Here is an 18,852-nt window from a genome sequence, read left to right on the forward strand (position 1 = left end):
AATTAATAATTATAATTTTTTTTTAATATTTAATCTTTTATCAAAATTTAAGTTTAATTAATTATTCGTTATTCAATATACTAATAGAGAATACTCTTAATTCAATATATCGCCATTCAATATGTTAAAGAATAATTAACATATTAAGTAAATCACTTAGCAAAATATTTATAATTTTTTTTATTTATTATATTATATTTATTTATAAATAAATATTATAAAATTTATAATATATAAACTCAAAGACGTTCGTTATTTTCTATTTATTATATTATAAATATAAATTAAAATTCTTAAATATGAGTAAGAATAAGTTTTTCAATAATAACAAATTTTTAAAAATATGAATTTTGATTATTCCATAGTCTTAAAAATGTGATACCTTAAATATTAATTAACATTGAAAAAATCAAGCATTTGACAACCTTAAATATTTTTTTATGAATTTGTTAAGATATCACATTTTCAAGATAATAATATAATTATTAAAGTAAAATTAATAATTGATTAATCATTACATTTGATTTAATACAAGTTTTTGAGGGAAAAAAATTCACTATCGATTGACACTTGATAAAATACTTTGTTTGACTATCTTATTTTAATATTATATATATATAGAATAAAGATATAAAGATAAAATTTTAAATAAATAGATAATTTTATATAACTTAATTAATAGTTCAAGTTGTCTATTAATATTTCTTAAAAAATCCATGCAAAATTAATATAAATTTTATATGCAAAAATAACTTGGCAGATTTTTAGAGGAAACAAAAATTTGGAAACTATTATACTTTAATATAATATATTATATATTATTATATTATATAAAAATAAAATTTTATTTAATGAACAATTTTTTGTGATTTAATTAATACTTTAAGTGTTTATTTATATCCCTCATAAATAATATTTATTTTTGATTAATTGATGAATTAATTAAATATTTAATCTTCACATAATAATGTATTGAAAAATCCATTATTAGCATTGAAAAACTTACGTATTTAAAATCCATTATGAATTTTACAGTAATTAATACTTGTTGTTTTAAAGTAATTGAAAATTTTAAATTATTAATGCAATAAGTACTAAATGCAAATTATTAATGCAAGTTTTGGCAGGAGTTTTTATTTCAGACTATCATAATTTTATATATATAAAGATAATTTAAACAAGGCCAAAAATATATTTATGTAACTGATTTTTTGCATTTTCTTTTTTGTTGTGAAATCCTAAACTTTTGATTGTTTTAAATGTGCAATTGAACATAGACTAAAAACATATTTATTCCTTTAAATTTAATGTGGTTCTAAATGTACGTCATAAAACGTATAAAATTACTTGAATAGATACGTACTACATAATAGTTTTCCTTTGTCTCTTCAACTCTCTTCCCTTTCTCTCTCCCTAGCTATGTCTCATTTTTATTTGACTTCCCATGTGTCTCTTTCTGTTGGACTACATAGGCCAATCAAGTTAGACGGATCACAAGTATGCTTGACTCAGCGATCACCCCAACATTTGGGAGATCAAATATATGGCTAGTATAAAGGTAGCATTTATTTTAGGAAACATAACCGAAGGTGATCCAAGAGACACTAGAGATAGAGGAGACACAATTAGAGAGATATGGAGTTAAGGAGATGCTGGAGGAACAGAAGGAGTTGAGAAGATGTCGTCGAAGAGAGAGGAAGCTGAGGAAACACTAAAAATAGATGAGATGCCTGAGAAAGAGAAGGGGCAACTGAGGAGATACAAAAAAATTATTACGTCAATGCAAGTACGTATCACTTGCTGATCAAGTATTTAAATGAGTGACTTTGTGCAATTTTGAAACACATTTAAAATCACAAAAAAATTAAAATTAAAAAAAAAGAAAAAGAAGCAAGAATATAAATATACTTTTGGTTTAAGATCATAAACACGTATAGAACCACAAAAAATATGAAGTTCCATAAGAGACAATTACAAAAATTTAAAAGCATAAATATGCTTTTGGCCCTTCAAACTACTCATTTTTTAGGACAAATTTAAGGGTACTTTTTTTTAAGTAATTGAGGTGTATAAATAGAAAGAAAAAATCTATATAGAATACAAACTAAGGCATACCTTAACGTATACTATCACATAAGTGAACCAAACACTCAAGATCCACACAAAATTAAATCTAAACAACAACACAAGAGCTACATGAAATAGAAAATAATAAACGGCTCCAGATGTTGTCGTCTTTTAAGGCCAAAGACGCTCCAATGCACGACTTCAAATGGACGCAAAGACCAGGAACAAGCAAATTTAAGGGTAATTTAAGGGACACAAGAGCATCACATAAACAGTCTTATCTTACATTTACAAATATATAAATGTAAGATAAAACTGTTCCATATCCAATAGCATGCAACTTTGTCCATGGACTATAGCCATTACCAAATATAAAATCAGTAATCAAATTAAACATTGCATATAAACACATTCTATTACATAAGTTAACTACCACCTCTTCAAAACTAAATACATATATATATATATATATATATGATCTATCTGGCTGTTTTTGCTTTATCAGAAACAGATTAGGTGAGATGGATCAACTGAACTCATCATCTATCTGAAGGGTTCAACCGGTGCAGATTCCAGGAGAAGGGCTGCCGCCTCAAAACATTCGGCAGCTTCTAGCGCCAATGCACCAACCTCGGCCTTGTAAAGTAGCCCAAGATTGTACCAAGCAGAAGGGTTCGTTCTGTCGAGCCGCAGCGCATCCGTCAGAAAGCTACGCGCAACCGGGAGGGATTGGTCGCTGAGCTCTCTAAGAACAACGGCTGTGGAGATCAAGCTAGGAACGTGATTGGGATCAACATCCAGAGACTTCTCGAAGGATTTGAGAGCTTCCCTGTGGAGGCCCTTTGCCTTGTAGAGCAAACCTACAAAAGTCACCATAACCTTTTGAAATCTTTTTAAGTTACATGAGCCGGGCGCCACATTGATCGATCTTTGTCTCTACCTCTAAGTGAAAGAATGATTTGTTTGTTCTTTCTCAACAAAGAATACACACAGAAAGGGAGCTTGTATGGCTAAAGAATATGGAGCAATTACATAATGATGAATCAAACTCAAAGCATCAGCTTTGAATCGCAGGCTAGCTTTATCGTTGCCTCTACTGCATGATGAAGATTTTGTTGGAAACACAAGCAATGAAAAGTTCGATTGTATATTCTCATTATCTTCATCACCCTTTAAACTCGTATCCAAAGAAAAGTTCGAAAAATGGATTCAATGTTTCAACTTCAAATTTGCCTTCTGAACAAGTTTGGTTTATACACAGAGGGGAGAGATTACAAGTTTAAGCATATCCCAAAACATGAGACCCCGGGCTTGCCAATGTTACTACAAGGCAAACAATATTGATACTGATACTTTTCTTGAAAGGTAGAAACAAACCGAGGTGCAAAAGTTCTTTCTGATTTAGAAATGGAAAAAAAAAAAAAAGACTATATTACAATCAACTTAGTAAGCCTCCAAGTACTATTGCTTTGGAAGATTAAAATTGAGGGAAGAGGAAACACTTTGAATATAAAACAAGTGTATTGGATGTAAATGCCAACTAATATGGCAAGTTCACTTCTAGAAATTAATGGCATAATGTTCATATGGTTATTTAGAAGGAAGAGATGAAGTACAGAACCATATCAGTTGGTACAAAAAGAAGGTCTAGTTAGCTAGCTGGCCTGCGTATAAATCAAAATTCCAACAAAATAGTGGGTAAGAGGGCAGAGAGTGAATGAAGCATACTGTACCTGTGGAGTGCCATCTAGAAGCAGAATGAGGATTGATATTCTTGGATTTTAAAAGACAGACCTCCGCATCCCTCCACTGCGATAAACTCGTGTACACATCTGCAAGATCATGCCATGTTTCCATTTCGAGACTTCTGTCTCTGCTTACCCTATTCTGCATAAACAAAAAACAAAGAAAAAGATTAGAAAACTTAGTGATACAACTAAACAACTCATCCATACCAGCAGACTTCTGGTTAACTCAATGCAGAATTCAACGTTAAATTTTAACCTTCCTTTTTTTGGAATAATTTTTTTTTAACATTTTCTTTATAGAAACCTAATTAAAGTATGGAAACCACAGGTTAATAAATGGTCTGGAGTATTACTTGATAAAAAACAGACACTTTGAAGCAAATCCTTGATCTATTCAAGGAAACGCATAGAATATGACCTCCAATGAAAAGAAATTCTTTAGACCTTTCCATCCAGGCTATAGATAAATCATTCAAACGAACTTAACATGTATATCATCCAATACTTACCTTCAAAGGCTTCTTCTGAACCCCAAAGTTTTTACTCTGGACTTGAAGAACTGCAAGAAGATGGGTATATGTTTCTATTGCATCCTTTAGTTGGCCTTGTGCAATCTGAAGTTTAGCTTTGGTACGAAGCAGCTCTGCTTGATCCCACTTTCCGGTCTCATCTAAAGCAGCATTAATTATATTCACAGCATCAACATACCGCTTTTGAGCTGACAAAATGCGAGCTAGAAGGATCCATCCTTTAACACTAGAACCAGCCTCAAGTTTCAACAGTTGCTTTGCATAGTAAAGAGAGACATCCAGTTTTCTCTGCTCAGCATTTTCCAGACTAAGATGGAATAAAATATTAGGGTTCATACCCCTTATCATTCTGTTGGAAGTTTCTAGTGCCTCAAGTGCCTCGGAATGTCTTGAAATTCTCTGAGAATCAGAGGCAACATTTCTAGATTGGGCTGAAAGTAAGATGCCAAGCAAACAGTTTGCAACACTTACCATCTGTTGACATCTTCCTTTGAGTATGGGGAGGACTTTCCGGGCATACACTATACCTTCTTCAACACATTCGGGATTTTCCCCACAAATCTTTGAAGCCAGTAATAGCTCAAAACTGCAGTTATGGTTCTCCCTATCATTCAACAGGTTCCTCAACAGATTCATGGCCACAGTTCTCTCACCTTCCCCATAGTAACATAAAGCTAGAGTGCTGAATTGTTCTTTTCTTTCCATGATCCCAGTAGGCAACTCTTCAATCTGATGGGCAAGGGCCCTAAACTCGCCTGCAATAGATAGTGCAAATGAAAGGTGATCCAAAACTGATGGGTCCCATCCAATCCTTCCAAGTACGAATTTTCTAAGAATAATCATTAGCAAAAGAACGGCCTCTTCTGTATTATTTCCTGGTACAAAGGAACTTTCCATCTGGGAGCGAAGATTTGGAGGCGTTGCATGACTTCCGCTGTAAAGAAGAAAAATTGCAAATTCTTTTTCTATCTTCGTTATGGTCTCCACATCAAGATGCCAATGATAGAGGAGGGCCCGCCTGTATGACAATATTGTTTCTTGCGGAACCCAAGCAAGTTTCCACAGCTCTGGCAGTAACTCTACAGCTTTACTCAAGGTCTCCTGCAATTTACAATCAGCAGCAAAATTTTCAGGCAATCCCTCAGGTAATGCAGATTCAACAGTGTCCAGAATTACATCGCATGATTGAGCAGCTTCTGCACATAAGCAGAGGAAAAAGGATTAGCCATCATAAAGAGGGATATGTAAGTCCGAGCTTCAGGTGATCCACATTTCCTTGTGTTGTGGGCATGTGTTTGTGTGCTTTGTGTGTGTGTGTGTGTGTGTGAGAGAGAGAGAGAGAGAGGTTCCTACAAACACAATATTAAAGCATACAGGAGGCTAGTTTTATTTACGATTGTCTATATATATCACAGATAAAAGTGATTTCCAAACTAATCAATTAAAGGTAGCAACAGTCTTAAAAGCCTTTTATATGATCAACATGTAAAAGAGGAACTACTGAAAGGCATAACACAACCAGCAGTAATCAATATGCACTAATTCAAACAAGCTTGTGATTGTTCCTCTTCCTCATATAATTGATAAAAAAACATGCACACACACGCACACTCTCTTATGCATGTTATTCAAATAGCATGATATGCATGGTTATGCCCATTCTAAAACAGTTTATCCTTCTGAAAATTGCTGATTTTAACACTGTTTCCCATGTATGTGTATAACCTGTATGTGTTTATTTCTGCATGTGTTTTATACAGCCTATTCATTCAGCACATGTTTAAATTTGGAGCATCTCCATGTGTGTTAGCTTATTTTTCAAACAACAGTTGAACTAGAAAGTTCATGAAATGAAAATATCAACATAAATTAACACAAAGGCAGATCACCAAATAAATCAATAATATGGAGAATCCTGGAAAGAGCAGGAACACCTTTAAACCTTCCTAGAGCCTGCAATGACTTCGCCTTGAGAAAAATTGCCTCAAGAAGTAAACTGACAGCATGCATAGACATTGGTGGCACAGCATCACTTTGTGAATGGCGTCTAGGGAGCTCAGATCTTCTAGCCAGGGAAATCTTCATCTTAGGGGTCACAGCAGCAACATCTATTCCTTCAAATACATGAAGAGCAGCCTCTACATTCCCTTTCTGATACTCAAGCCGACCTAATAATGCTCTTGCTTCCTATGTGTTGAAAAGGTCTTTTAGCTCATGACAAGTTGTAAGATATATATTGAAACTACACAAAATTTTACTACAAGCGATTGCAAGTGGATCAGTAAAAATCTCAAAACTGGAAATATTGTCTATTTTCTCATCTCAAGTATCTAACTACCATACCGCTGACATCAGATTGGCGTATCAAGAGCTCCAAAGTACGGACATAAATGAGGACCATTATCTTAAGATAGTCTACAAACTCCCTAAGAAACAATAAATGATATCTAAGTACACAACCTCATTGCAACAAAAATAAAGAGTGACAGTATGCCAATTAAAAAACAAATATCTAAGTAATCTGTGGTAAAAGTACATCAATTTTCTGGGTTACCTCTACATATGAGAATGAGATTATGAAAACCATAAATGATATCAAATTTGTATACTGTAACATCGTCTGTTGGGATAATTGCAAATGCAACCAAAAGGTTCAAAAGTTCAGCACACAACGGGATGAGAGAAAGAAGCTGACCTCATAGTTCAGAAAGCCACTCTCACGGAGAGACGATTCAGCTTCTTCAATGTTGCCGGTATCCAACTTTGAATCAGCTTCACCAGCTCGAGAGGAATACCCACTCGCTGAGTAGTCCCGCGTAGCAAGCGACTCTGATGAAGGAATTATTTCATCTGCTCTCAACTGCTCCCCGGAACAAATACATTTCATCATCTTTCGCAGCCTTCCACTGGCACTAGTTTTTCTTTTATTCATCCAATTCCTAATTTTCATTCTCACTCATCAAACTTGACCAATAAGTCAAAAACTGCAAAAATATTAGAAACCCTCTCAAGAACTTAACTAACAACTTCCTTGTTTATGAATTCATGAGTTCTTAATTTATCAACAAAATGGCATATTCGAAACCAGAGAGTAACTATTCAGGGCAAGGAAATGAAAATGTATATGCTGCAGCCATGACAGGCATTTAACCCCAGATGGAGAAAGAAATCAAAATTCTCTCATTCTCTTCTCTTCTCTTCTCCTGTATAAGGGTTAATATTTAGACCATAAAATCCAAACTTCCTCTGAAAACATAACAAAGTTCATAAACATATCCACCAAAACAGAATCAACCTGACGAGAAACCTTATAAAACTCTCAAAACTCAAAACGAAGTTCAAACCTTAAACCCTAACAACCAGAGCTAGGACATTTTTTTTATACAATACCCATCCGCATTTGCCCGTGCCCCAATTCACAGAACCACCCACTCAAAGGCGTATATAACAGTCAAAGAACCCAATATAAATTCATCTAAACCCAGTTAAATGCACTACCAAACACACCATAAAGCAGCAAATAAAACAAAATTAAAAGACCTCAAGTTGAAGAAAAAGAGACTCGCATACATATCAAGACAGAAGCAGCACCGGTAGTCAAGAAATCACATTATTAACAAGGTACCTTTTGATCCAGAAAAGGGATTATTGACCGAGCCCACAAGACATCAACACCACCACCATCCATCCCTCCAGTTCATCCAAGAAAAAAGAAAGGTTGCTTGATTTTCTGGCTTACCCAAGAATCCAAAGTCCGAAGAGCCCTTTTGGTAAATAACTTTCTGTAGTTATTTCTGGGCAGGTGTAGTTCAGCAGTAGTACTTCAGACGGATTCAAAAAGTCAGGGGAGTTGGCGCATTGAATATGAAACCCAACAAACGATCTGATTCTATTTTCAGAGTTGTTAACGGCTGGGATTTTGTTTTTAACCTTTTCTACCGAATAGTCTAATCATAAAACATAATAATAATAACAATAATCATAATATGGAAGTAATTAATCGGTAATTAGAATTGTTCACGCTTCGCAAGAAGAAAGGTCAGAGCTTGGGGAAGGAATTAGGAATTAGGAATTAGGAATGTCCAAAGGGGCCCAGTTTTGAAATTTATTGCCCCCCACTCATTAATTCTTCAGTCAACTTCCCATCTGCCCAATGAATGATTCTTAATTTTTTTCGCTTTGGCTGGCTGCCGAGTGCTGGCTCCCATCTTTTCTTCATTTCTTTAGATAGATGAATTTGAAACTGGGAGCCTTTGCCCTTTGGGTTTTACTGTCATTGCACGGCGGTGCATGCTTAATAATGCACTGTCAGTCCCAAAATTTTGATGTGACCCCATTGAAGTTTTGCCAGCTAACCAATTCCAGCTTTTTGTCACCAAACAATTATGTTTGTATGTATCATTAGATAAGTTGCAGAGTTAAGCATCTATTTAATACAGAACTGATATGTTGACCGCCTCGGGCAACCTTATGTTGCCCGACGCGGGCCCCACCCACCACCAAATTCCTTCCCCCCACCCATGCTGCCATGCAGGCAATCCCCCCCTCCCCAGCTCCCAGACACCCCCCACCACAATATATATAATAATTTTATATTTTTTTAAAAAATATTACTATAAATTATTATTTAAATACATTATTCTAATTATAATTATAATTATTTTAATAATTATAATTATAATTAATTAATTATTACTATAAATTACTATTCTAATTATAATTATAATTATTTTAATAATTATAATTATAATTAGAATAATGTATTTAAATAATAATTTATAGTAATATTTTTTAAAAAAATATAAAATTATTATATATATTGTGGTAGGGGTGTCTGGGAGCTGTGGTGGGGAGGGGATTGCCTGCATGGCAGCATGGTGGGGGGAGGGAATTTGGTGGTGGGCGGGGCCGCATCGAGTAACATAAGATTACCTTACGCGGGTAACATTTCAGTATTGCTATTCAATATACATTTTTTAAAATTATTTATTATTTTATTTATATTTTAAAATTAATTTAATTTTTATGTTTTAATTTTTTTAAATAATTAAAACCTTTTATTTTCTATATCACACTCTTAAACTTATATTTTAAAGTTAATTTAATTCTTATAATTTGACATAAACAGTGTGATGTGTATTTTTTTATTTTATTTTATTTATATATATAAATATTAAATTAATTCAAAAATATAAATCTAATAATATAATTAAAATAATAAAAAATTTAAATTATTATATAAGAAAAAGATAAAAATAAAATTAAGTCAATAATATTATTAAAATAATAAAAAATTTAAATAATCACACAAAAAACGTTAAAAATATGAATTTAATATCGTAGATAATATAATATATTATTTTAGAAAAATTATTTAAAATACTATTTTACCCTCAAATAAATTAAAATTTTCCAACCACATCCCAAATATCCCAACCCGCAAATCTCTTCCTTCTCATCTTCCTTCTCCTCTTTCCCATTGCTTGATCTCCAGCTTCACTAGCTCATTTTTCGGCGTCACTGTCTTCATCTCCGACATCACTACCAAATGTCAACCGCCGGCAACAAATGAAGAAGAAGAACTAGCAACATAGTGAAGAAAGAAAGACGAAGGAGCAGCAGCTGAAGGAAGAGGATGAAGCAGCAATCAGTGGCCGCCGGTCGTTCCTCCATTCCTCTTTCTCTTTCTATCTATTTGTATGTTTCTTTTCGGGTTCTAGGTGGCTGGAACCCGTTGCAGCGATGACGGTTTCCAAAAACCACTGGTTCTAATTGCCAGCAAAACCCATTTCCGGCGAGTTTTAGTCACTCTCTTTCTCTCCCCTCCCCATGTGTCGGTCTATCTCTATCTCTATATATACGTATATATATATATATATATATCTCCCCCTACATTGTGGGCGATGGACTGTCACCGGCATTGTAGCCAATCCCCGGTAAGCAACTCTATCGCCGCGAGCAACCCCATTGTCGGCAATGGAGTTGAAAATATGGTTATATCTATATATTTTTAATGTATTTATTTTCACAAATAGTGATTTTTTTTTTTTGTCAAATACTTATTTTTGCTTTTGTAATTTTATATTTTTTTTATAATTTATTATTTCAATTATATTTTTGTAAATGTATTATCCAGTGAATTTAACTTTTATACTTTAAATTTCTTTTATGTTAATTATATATATTTTTTTCAATTACATCTCTACATAATTGATCTTGGACATTTTTATGTTGCCCAACAACGCGGCCCCATCTCAACCATCACCCCCCCTACATGCATGCATGCATGTAATTTTATATTTTTTTAAATATTATTATAACTTATTATCTAAATAAATTATTAATTCTAGTTTGTTCAGTTAAAATTATAATTACTTTAATAATTGTAATTATAATCATAATAAAAAATTTATTTATTTTTTTAATTATAACATAATTTATACATATTTTGTCTTTTTTTGATTATGTTTGTCAGATAAGAATGTAATTGAATCAATCAAATTACTTAGATATGTCTAATGTGATTTAATTTGGGAAAGACCGAAATAGGGGATCTAATTAGGGAGAGTTTTAAATTTGTTATTGACTAGACTAAGTAAGTATCCGACAACATAAATGATTCGATATTTTAATTTTTTTAAATTTTTTAATCTATTTGATTTGAGTATCTATTCAATTGAATTGATTCAGTTTTAGAAAAAAATTAATCTATTTAATTTGAATAATTTGATCAATTCAATTACACTCCAATTTGATAGACACAATTAAAAAAAAATATGTATAAATTTTGTTTTGATTAAAAAAATAAATTATTAATTATAATTATTAAAGTAACTATCACTTTAATTAAATAAACTAGAATCAATAATTTATTTAGATAATAATATTTAAAAAATATAAAATTATATGTATACATGCATGTGGGAATGGGAGGATGGTCTCTATGTATGGGGGGGGGGGGGGGGAGTCCACGTCCACGATGGGCATCTCTATATCAGTATTTTTTAATTAATTTAATAATTATATATTAGTGTAAAAAAAATTAAATTAACTTATTTTATTTTATTTTTCTTATATACATCAAAATATAGAAATTAAATTGATTAAAAAATATAAATATATAAATGTAATTAAAATAACAAAACTTTAAACTATCACATAAAAAAAATTCAAAGTATGTAAAATTAAATTAACTCAAAAAATATTAAGAGTGTAATTAAAATAATAAAAATTTTAAATAAACACGCAAAAAAAAAACATAAACGTATATAAAGCAAAATGATGAGTTTTGATTTGTTCTTTTTTTATCATTTTATAATTTTTCACAACTTATAAACTTTTTTTATCAATGCTTTTATTAGCTTAAAAGAGTACGTAACTCAACAAATTTGAACATCTTTAAGCTAAAACTAGCTTAAAGCTCTATTTAAGAAAAAGCTATCCAAACAATCTCTTAAAACATTTCATATCAGTATTTTTAAAATTATTAAAAGTGCTAAAAATAACCAAAGATACACATATTTTTTTAAATAAATAAATTTATTAAGATAGTATTTATTAAAATGAGTAAAATATAATTACATTAAAATTACATATCTATAAGATCTAATATAATTTATTTGAATATGAAAAAGAGTAATTTATTTTTAAAAAAAATTAAAATAAGGTACATAAATTTTTAAAATAAATTTAATAAATATAATAAAACATATTTTTATTTATAATATTTTGTATATTTCACTTTTTTTTAGCTATCAAAACCTAAAAAGCAATTATAACTTAAAAGTAATTATAACTTGCTGGCAAACTGTCCTTTTCCAGAAGAGACCAAAGGTTGCATTGCTTTGCTTTGCTTTGCTTTGCACACAAGTAAACAATTCAGCCTTTGCCATTATCTTAAAAATAACTCCAAGTGTGGCATGTAGCTTGTAGATCATAAAAGAATAACAGGTAGGCTAGAGTGATATTTATTTTACTATTCTTCCAATTGATATTTGTTCTTTTTAAAATATAATAATAAATTTATTACCTATAAATATCATTGTTTAAATTGTTTGGAATTTATAAGAAAATGAACAATTAGAGGGTTTGAGAAAGTCTTAGTATAAAAATTTCAATTCTTAAAGTCAAACATTAAAAAATTAAAAGTTGTATTAAAATTATTATCAGAGACCGGACATTTTAAAATAAAAGTCTGTTTATTTATAAAGGAAGATGACACTTTCTTAAATTTCATAGAATTAATATTTTTATGGATAATGTATATCTTAAAATCGATTAGGATCATAATTTTTATGCATAACATTTATACATTTTTAGCCCAACAAATTATTTTTAACTTTTAAATTTTCTTAATTTTTAATTAGATTTTACCTATAACACATCAATTCAAAAACTTGGTTGTTCAATTTTAGTTTTTTATTTTGGATTTAGGTGATGGACTGACTTCGGGCCTGAGACCGTCCAAATAGACCTCTCGCCCTTCCATGAATTTGAGGCCCAATATGCATGATGGGCCTTTGCCAGTGGGCCCATCTCTTCCATATTCAAGTGGTTCAATATACATGAATTTCATATTTGATTTATTTTTATGTAAAATATATTCAAGCATAAATATTTTCATAAAATACTGCTATTTATATGCATTTAAAGGCTAAGTTTTGGTTAGAAAAAGGGCAATTTTTATTTTTTATTTTTAAATACCAGAGAAATTTAGTAAATAAGATAAAGATAATTTATTTTTTTTGGTATCAAATTGGTAACATAAAAATTATATTTTTGGCCTGAGGAAATTTCAATCGTAGTGAAAAGACAAAATTGCCCATAAAGGGGTTGGGTTTGAATCCAATGCCGGAATATAGATAGAAGGCCTTTCAAGGCAGGGAGAAAAACGTGACCCAATGAATTAGGCCCAAACCCAAACCCAAGCCCCTGCCCAAACCATATCATATGTTGGCTAGGTCGATCTATGGATTTCAGACCCAATCATCCATGCGAGACGATCTTATTTGTATACCAAGCAGACATCCAATTGGTCATGTGGTGCAATCATAGTTCTTCATCAAATCCCTTTATTGTGCCTAAGCTCACAACATTTTTAAATAATTAGATATCTGCGTTGACTATGCGTTTGACTTAATAATATGTTTAGCCCATTCCCACTGTCGTGCATGTAATTGGCTTCGATCATGAATCATGATCATCATGATCATCATCATCATCATCTGTTTGCTGTTTATATATTCGAACGCGATACGTAAAGCCGTTACATATAGAGATAAATATTTAATTAATCTCAATAATAAATTTGACAAAATTATTCAAAGTAGTAGTACTGATTGATGGGTAGATGATACAGAAACAGTTGAAGCAGCACTGTTTTTGGGGTGTATATTGAAAGCGATTTCGCGTTTCAAGCAACGTATTGCAGTTCAATGACCTCCAATGCCGCCTCCTACTCCTCCACCAAATCCCCCACCTACTCCACCCCCGCCGCCGCCTCCTATTCCACCACCAATGCCTCCGCCCTTACCGAATCCTCCCCCGGCACCGCCCCCAACTCCGCCTCCTTTCCCGAATCCTCCACCAACTCCGCCACCACCGCCCTTTCCAAACCCTCCGCCGGCTCCACCGCCACCACCAATTCCACCTCCTTTTCCAAATCCTCCCCCTGCACCACCACCAGCTCCAGCTCCTCCCCCAAATCCGCCACCTGCACCACCACCACCTCCAGCTCCTCCCCCAAATCCGCCACCTGCACCACCACCGCCTCCAGCTCCTCCCCCAATGCCGCCACCAGCACCACCCCCAGCTCCTCCCCCAATGCCGCCACCAGCACCACCCCCAGCTCCTCCCCCAATTCCACCACCTTTCCCAAATCCTCCACCAGCTCCTCCCCCGACCCCGCCACCTTTTCCAAATCCCCCACCTGCTCCACCGCCTGCACCACCACCGCCTCCAGCTCCTCCGCCAATTCCACCACCTTTCCCAAATCCGCCACCAGCACCACCTCCAGCTCCTCCCCCAACTCCACCACCTTTCCCAAATCCTCCACCAGCTCCTCCCCCGACTCCGCCACCTTTTCCCAATCCCCCACCGGCTCCACCGCCCTTTCCAAATCCACCACCAACACCACCACCCTTGCCAATGCCTCCCCCGACTCCACCACCTTTCCCAAACCCACCACCAGCTCCTCCGCCAACTCCTCCACCTTTCCCAATTCCTCCTCCAACTCCACCACCCACTCCTCCACCTTTTCCAATTCCACCACCTGCACCACCGCCTAGACCCCCACCCCCACCAAGACCACCTCCGCCGCCAGCACCACCGCCCCCGCCACCACCTAATCCACCCCCTCCTCCAAATCCGCCGCCTGCACCAACGCCACCTCCAAACCCTGCACCACCTCCAAATCCACCTCCACCGCCAGCCCCGCCCCCAAACCCACCCCCAAATCCTCCCCCTTTACCCGGACTCAGAAACTTCTCCTCCCTATCACGCCTCACAGTCGCCACATCTCTGCCCGCCACCACAGTCGCCAGAACATGGAAGCAAAGCACCGATAACACTGCAAGTCTCATCGCCATCATCGATCACCGTCTTCAAGGAATGTTCAGAGAACCCTCTCTGAACAATATTTCTCTGTTAGCACGAATTAACAGCACGAGAGTAATGCATTCATTTATAGAGAAGCTAGCAATTAAAGGACGATCTTCAAGTCCCACTCTGATGAATTTGACTTTTGACACTCTGGATCTGATTTTACACATTAAATGGCCTCAACAACTATCTGCCATATCGCCACATTCAGACCATTATTACTACGCGTTTTTGTTTATTATCTTCAATTAATTATTAATGCCTTTTCCCATCATCTTTCATACAAATACAACCCAAGATGCCTCCTCAACCCTCCTCAGATTTATACGTTTAGTCTTAATTATGATATATTCTAATTAATGAATGTATTAACTTACAAATATCATTAAGACTTTTACAATGCAAAGAGAGAAAGAAATTTTTTTGTTTCATCAATAAAGGTAAGTGATATACGGATTAAATGAAATGAAGGATGGATGGATGGGAAGCTCACTATTATACACTACGCCCGAGTCAAAGTTGTGGGCCCCACCATCCAGCTTATTATGCATAGTTGATGACCAAAATAATATATAGTTGATGCCCAGCTTCAAACCAATTTATTAATGAAATAGAATTAATGCCTAATGTTAATTATTATTTTAAAGTAGTGGTTAAATAATAATCAATATATTTTATGTTCAGATAAAGTATATTTATAGCATACCCTTTGGGATGGCACAAATAATCCATAATACATATTCGAGAGCTTGGATTATCACAAGATTGTGAGTTATTTGCTCTTGTGTGAATGTTGATAATTTATATTTATTTGAGGAGTCAAAATTTAGGATTTGGCCCACCACTCACTTATTCGTTTGCTCAGATGGAGGGCATGACAGGTCATTGATTTTAAAGAGGATGGGATAGACAACTATGCATTGATGAGACCTCTCAAAATTCTCACGCTGAAAAAATATATTTATAGTTTCTTATAACTCCCTTTAATCAGTTTGACCATGCGTCAATTTGTCTAATGCCATGAAGATTGATACCAAAAAAAATGTGATTTGTTATTATTTAATTATATATTTAAAAGTACATATATTTGGAAAATATTAATTGCTACATGTATTATAGTATCTTATTAATTAAGGGTATTCATAGGTACGTAATAATAAACTCAAAAAAAAAAATTAATCTTTGGTCTAATTTTTTAAATTATATTTATATTAATATTTATAATTAGATTCCAGCATGCCTATAAACTTGGCTTGCCCTAATTATATTATAAATTGTTGTTACTTAAATATAATAATAAATTTAATAATTAAAAACGTCATCGTCAAGTTAATTGAACTTTGAATGAAAAAGAACGATGAGATAGCATAAGAAAGTCTTACACAAACATTTCAATATTCAAATCATACACTAAAGACTTGAAAATCACATTGAAATTAATATTAGAGACGTGCTCTTTTAGAATGAGAGCTCATCTATTCATAGAGAAGTATGGAACTTTTCTAAATTTCTTAAAAATATGATTCTTTTATATAATGTTTATCTTAATATTTAAACATCTACTGAGTTAAGATTTTTATAGATAACATTTATACTAACATTGCAAGATATATTAGAATTATCATATTTATGGATAATGCTTATACTTTTCGTAGAATTCCCGAAGGGATATTCAAATATCGAAGTTATCTTGTTTACACTTTGTTCGATATCGAGAGAATTACACATTTTTATCCTAAAATAAGTTATTATGAGGTTTTAGATTTTTTAAATTTTTTTATAGAATTTTGCATATGACCATTATAAATAATAATAATATTATTAAAACTCTAAAAATAAAGAGGGATTCAAATTATCTGATAGATTGAGGGAGGATTCAAATGGGTACAAGCTCAATTAAGAGCAGGTAGAACAGTTGAACCATGAATCATGAATCATGAATGGTACCACACTATTACATGTGCTGCTACCGCTGTTACATGTGCGAGGTAGATGGAGAAGTTATTCCCATGTCCTAGCTAGCTAGATGTCTTGTTACGTTTTCAAAGCAATTAATGGTTGCAATCAATGTTTTAAAAATTGGAGCGGGAAGCGATTCGGCCTATTAATTAGGTCACGAGTTAGTTAGTCTAATCGATTAGATTGAAATGGTCTGATCAGATGATGTCATATATATATATTTTATAATTAAATAATATATATATATATTAAATATATATTTGAAATACTAATATTCTATATATTATTATGTGAAATGTTATTATTAACTAATATTTTATATATAATTGTTATATATGTTATTAAAGAATTAATTAATAATTAAAATTTTAAAAATAAGTGAGAGGGTAAAAAAAACTAGGATCAACTCGGTTCTCGGTTCACCGGTCCAACAGGATTTTGACTGGGTTGAAGGAAATTTAATTTTCTAAGTCAAACCGGATCGTATAGGCAACCGATTCCCAGTTAAAGTAGTCCGATTGATCGGTCTGGTTTGATTTTTAAAACAATGGTTGCAACCCCCTGTCAATTAAACCAACCAAAGGGAAATCGAAAATGTTATTTATACACTTAAATGTGATAATATAATATAATATATTAAATACTAAATATTTATAATTCATATTTATTGACTACTTAATTATTTAGTTAATATTGAGCGTGTAATAAATATACTATTAAACATGTAAAAACAAAGTAATAAGGTACCACGTTTAGTGATCGTTGAATTACAAACTCAGTAATAGATAAGTTGTGAGTCGTCGATCAGAGTAAAAATAATGGGATAAGATGGGTAGGTCGCTAGTTGCTGGTTGAAGCAAAAAGAAAAGGGAAAAGTGGGTCGGTTGCGACTCACAGTTTGCTAGTTGAAGTAAAAAAGAAGAGTCAAGATTGGTCGAGACAACGATAATCAACAAAATACTTGGTTCTTTCGTCTTGGTCGATGAGTGTAAAGACAATAACCAAAAATAAAAGGAAAAACAAAAGGAATGATTGGTTTAGTCGATTTTTTATTATTATTATTATTATTTTTAATTTACTCTACGTATAATTCGTACATTATTTTAAATCATATTAGATAGTTAATATATGTAAATTATAAATGTTAAATATTTAATAGATCAAATTTAAAGTTCAAGAAGATGATACCCTTTTCATGTAAATTTTGAGTTTAGTCTTTTAATAATATTTATATATTATATTTTGTGTCAGGTTAACACATTAGTTATCATTTCATTATTATGAGATTAAAATAATAATAAAAAAAAAAAAACAGAAAGACGCTACAACTAATTTACCATGGATGCCTAGTTATGAAGTAACCGTTGCGGGGTCAGAGTGGGGAGTGAAGGGGAAAGTGGAATTATAAGTGAATTATGGCTGGCGCTGACCACATAATTAAATTCTCTAAAGCCATGGACAGCGCTGCTGTCCCGTGGCTGTGGCTGTACCTGTACAGCCTATCTAACACCCCCAAAAAGTCCAATAATCATCCATTATTTATTAGGTATGGAAATAAATATAATATAAAATTAAAATAATAATAATATTATTATTTTTAAAATGACAAAAACGAAAAGGAGGAAAAACACATAAATAATAAATATAGGAACCTTTTGTAAATAAAAATGTTAATATAAAAATTTATAAAAAATGTTATTAGTACCTGTCACTCTATGGATATGGTTCAAAAATGGGAAAATAAAAGGAAATACTTATATAATTGTTATTTCAGCACTCAATTATACTATTTTTAATATTAATATAAATATATAACATATTAATATATGAATATTGTCAAATTTAAATATTCCTATTTATGCGAAGAAAATGATGAAGTTAAAAAATTAATATGATTTATATATTTTTTTTTCTTTAATTAATGCTGAACTGTCTAGGAGGACTCTACA

The 18,852-nt window shown here is 32.8% G+C and overlaps 2 protein-coding genes across 6 annotated transcripts; both read right to left on the reverse strand.

Annotated features, from left to right (window-relative positions):
• Nucleotides 1–2,429: 2,429 nt before the first annotated feature.
• On the reverse strand, nt 2,430–8,322 carry LOC127799014 (protein NPGR2-like). Of its 2 annotated transcripts, none has more exons than XM_052332691.1 (6): nt 7,971–8,322; nt 7,041–7,284; nt 6,280–6,532; nt 4,325–5,541; nt 3,801–3,954; nt 2,430–2,927 (listed from the first exon to the last, which is right to left on the reverse strand). In XM_052332691.1, the coding sequence occupies exons 2-6, from the start codon at nt 7,275–7,277 to the stop codon at nt 2,611–2,613; spliced, it is 2,178 nt and encodes a 725-aa protein (XP_052188651.1). In that variant the 5' UTR covers nt 7,278–7,284; nt 7,971–8,322; the 3' UTR covers nt 2,430–2,610. The 2 variants fall into 2 exon arrangements, with proteins under 2 accessions (XP_052188651.1, XP_052188650.1); XM_052332690.1 differs by having other exon boundaries at nt 7,041–7,329; nt 7,971–8,319.
• Nucleotides 8,323–13,610: 5,288 nt separating this feature from the next.
• On the reverse strand, nt 13,611–15,023 carry LOC127800082 (glycine-rich cell wall structural protein). Of its 4 annotated transcripts, XM_052334504.1 has the most exons (3): nt 14,151–15,022; nt 14,058–14,114; nt 13,611–14,015 (listed from the first exon to the last, which is right to left on the reverse strand). In XM_052334504.1, the coding sequence occupies exons 1-3, from the start codon at nt 14,932–14,934 to the stop codon at nt 13,777–13,779; spliced, it is 1,080 nt and encodes a 359-aa protein (XP_052190464.1). In that variant the 5' UTR covers nt 14,935–15,022; the 3' UTR covers nt 13,611–13,776. The 4 variants fall into 4 exon arrangements, with proteins under 4 accessions (XP_052190464.1, XP_052190462.1, XP_052190463.1 ...); XM_052334502.1 differs by having other exon boundaries at nt 13,611–14,114; XM_052334503.1 differs by having other exon boundaries at nt 14,058–15,022.
• Nucleotides 15,024–18,852: the final 3,829 nt, after the last annotated feature.

This window comes from Diospyros lotus, chromosome 4 (assembly GCF_014633365.1).
Source record: "Diospyros lotus cultivar Yz01 chromosome 4, ASM1463336v1, whole genome shotgun sequence".
Taxonomy (NCBI): Eukaryota; Viridiplantae; Streptophyta; class Magnoliopsida; order Ericales; family Ebenaceae; genus Diospyros; species Diospyros lotus.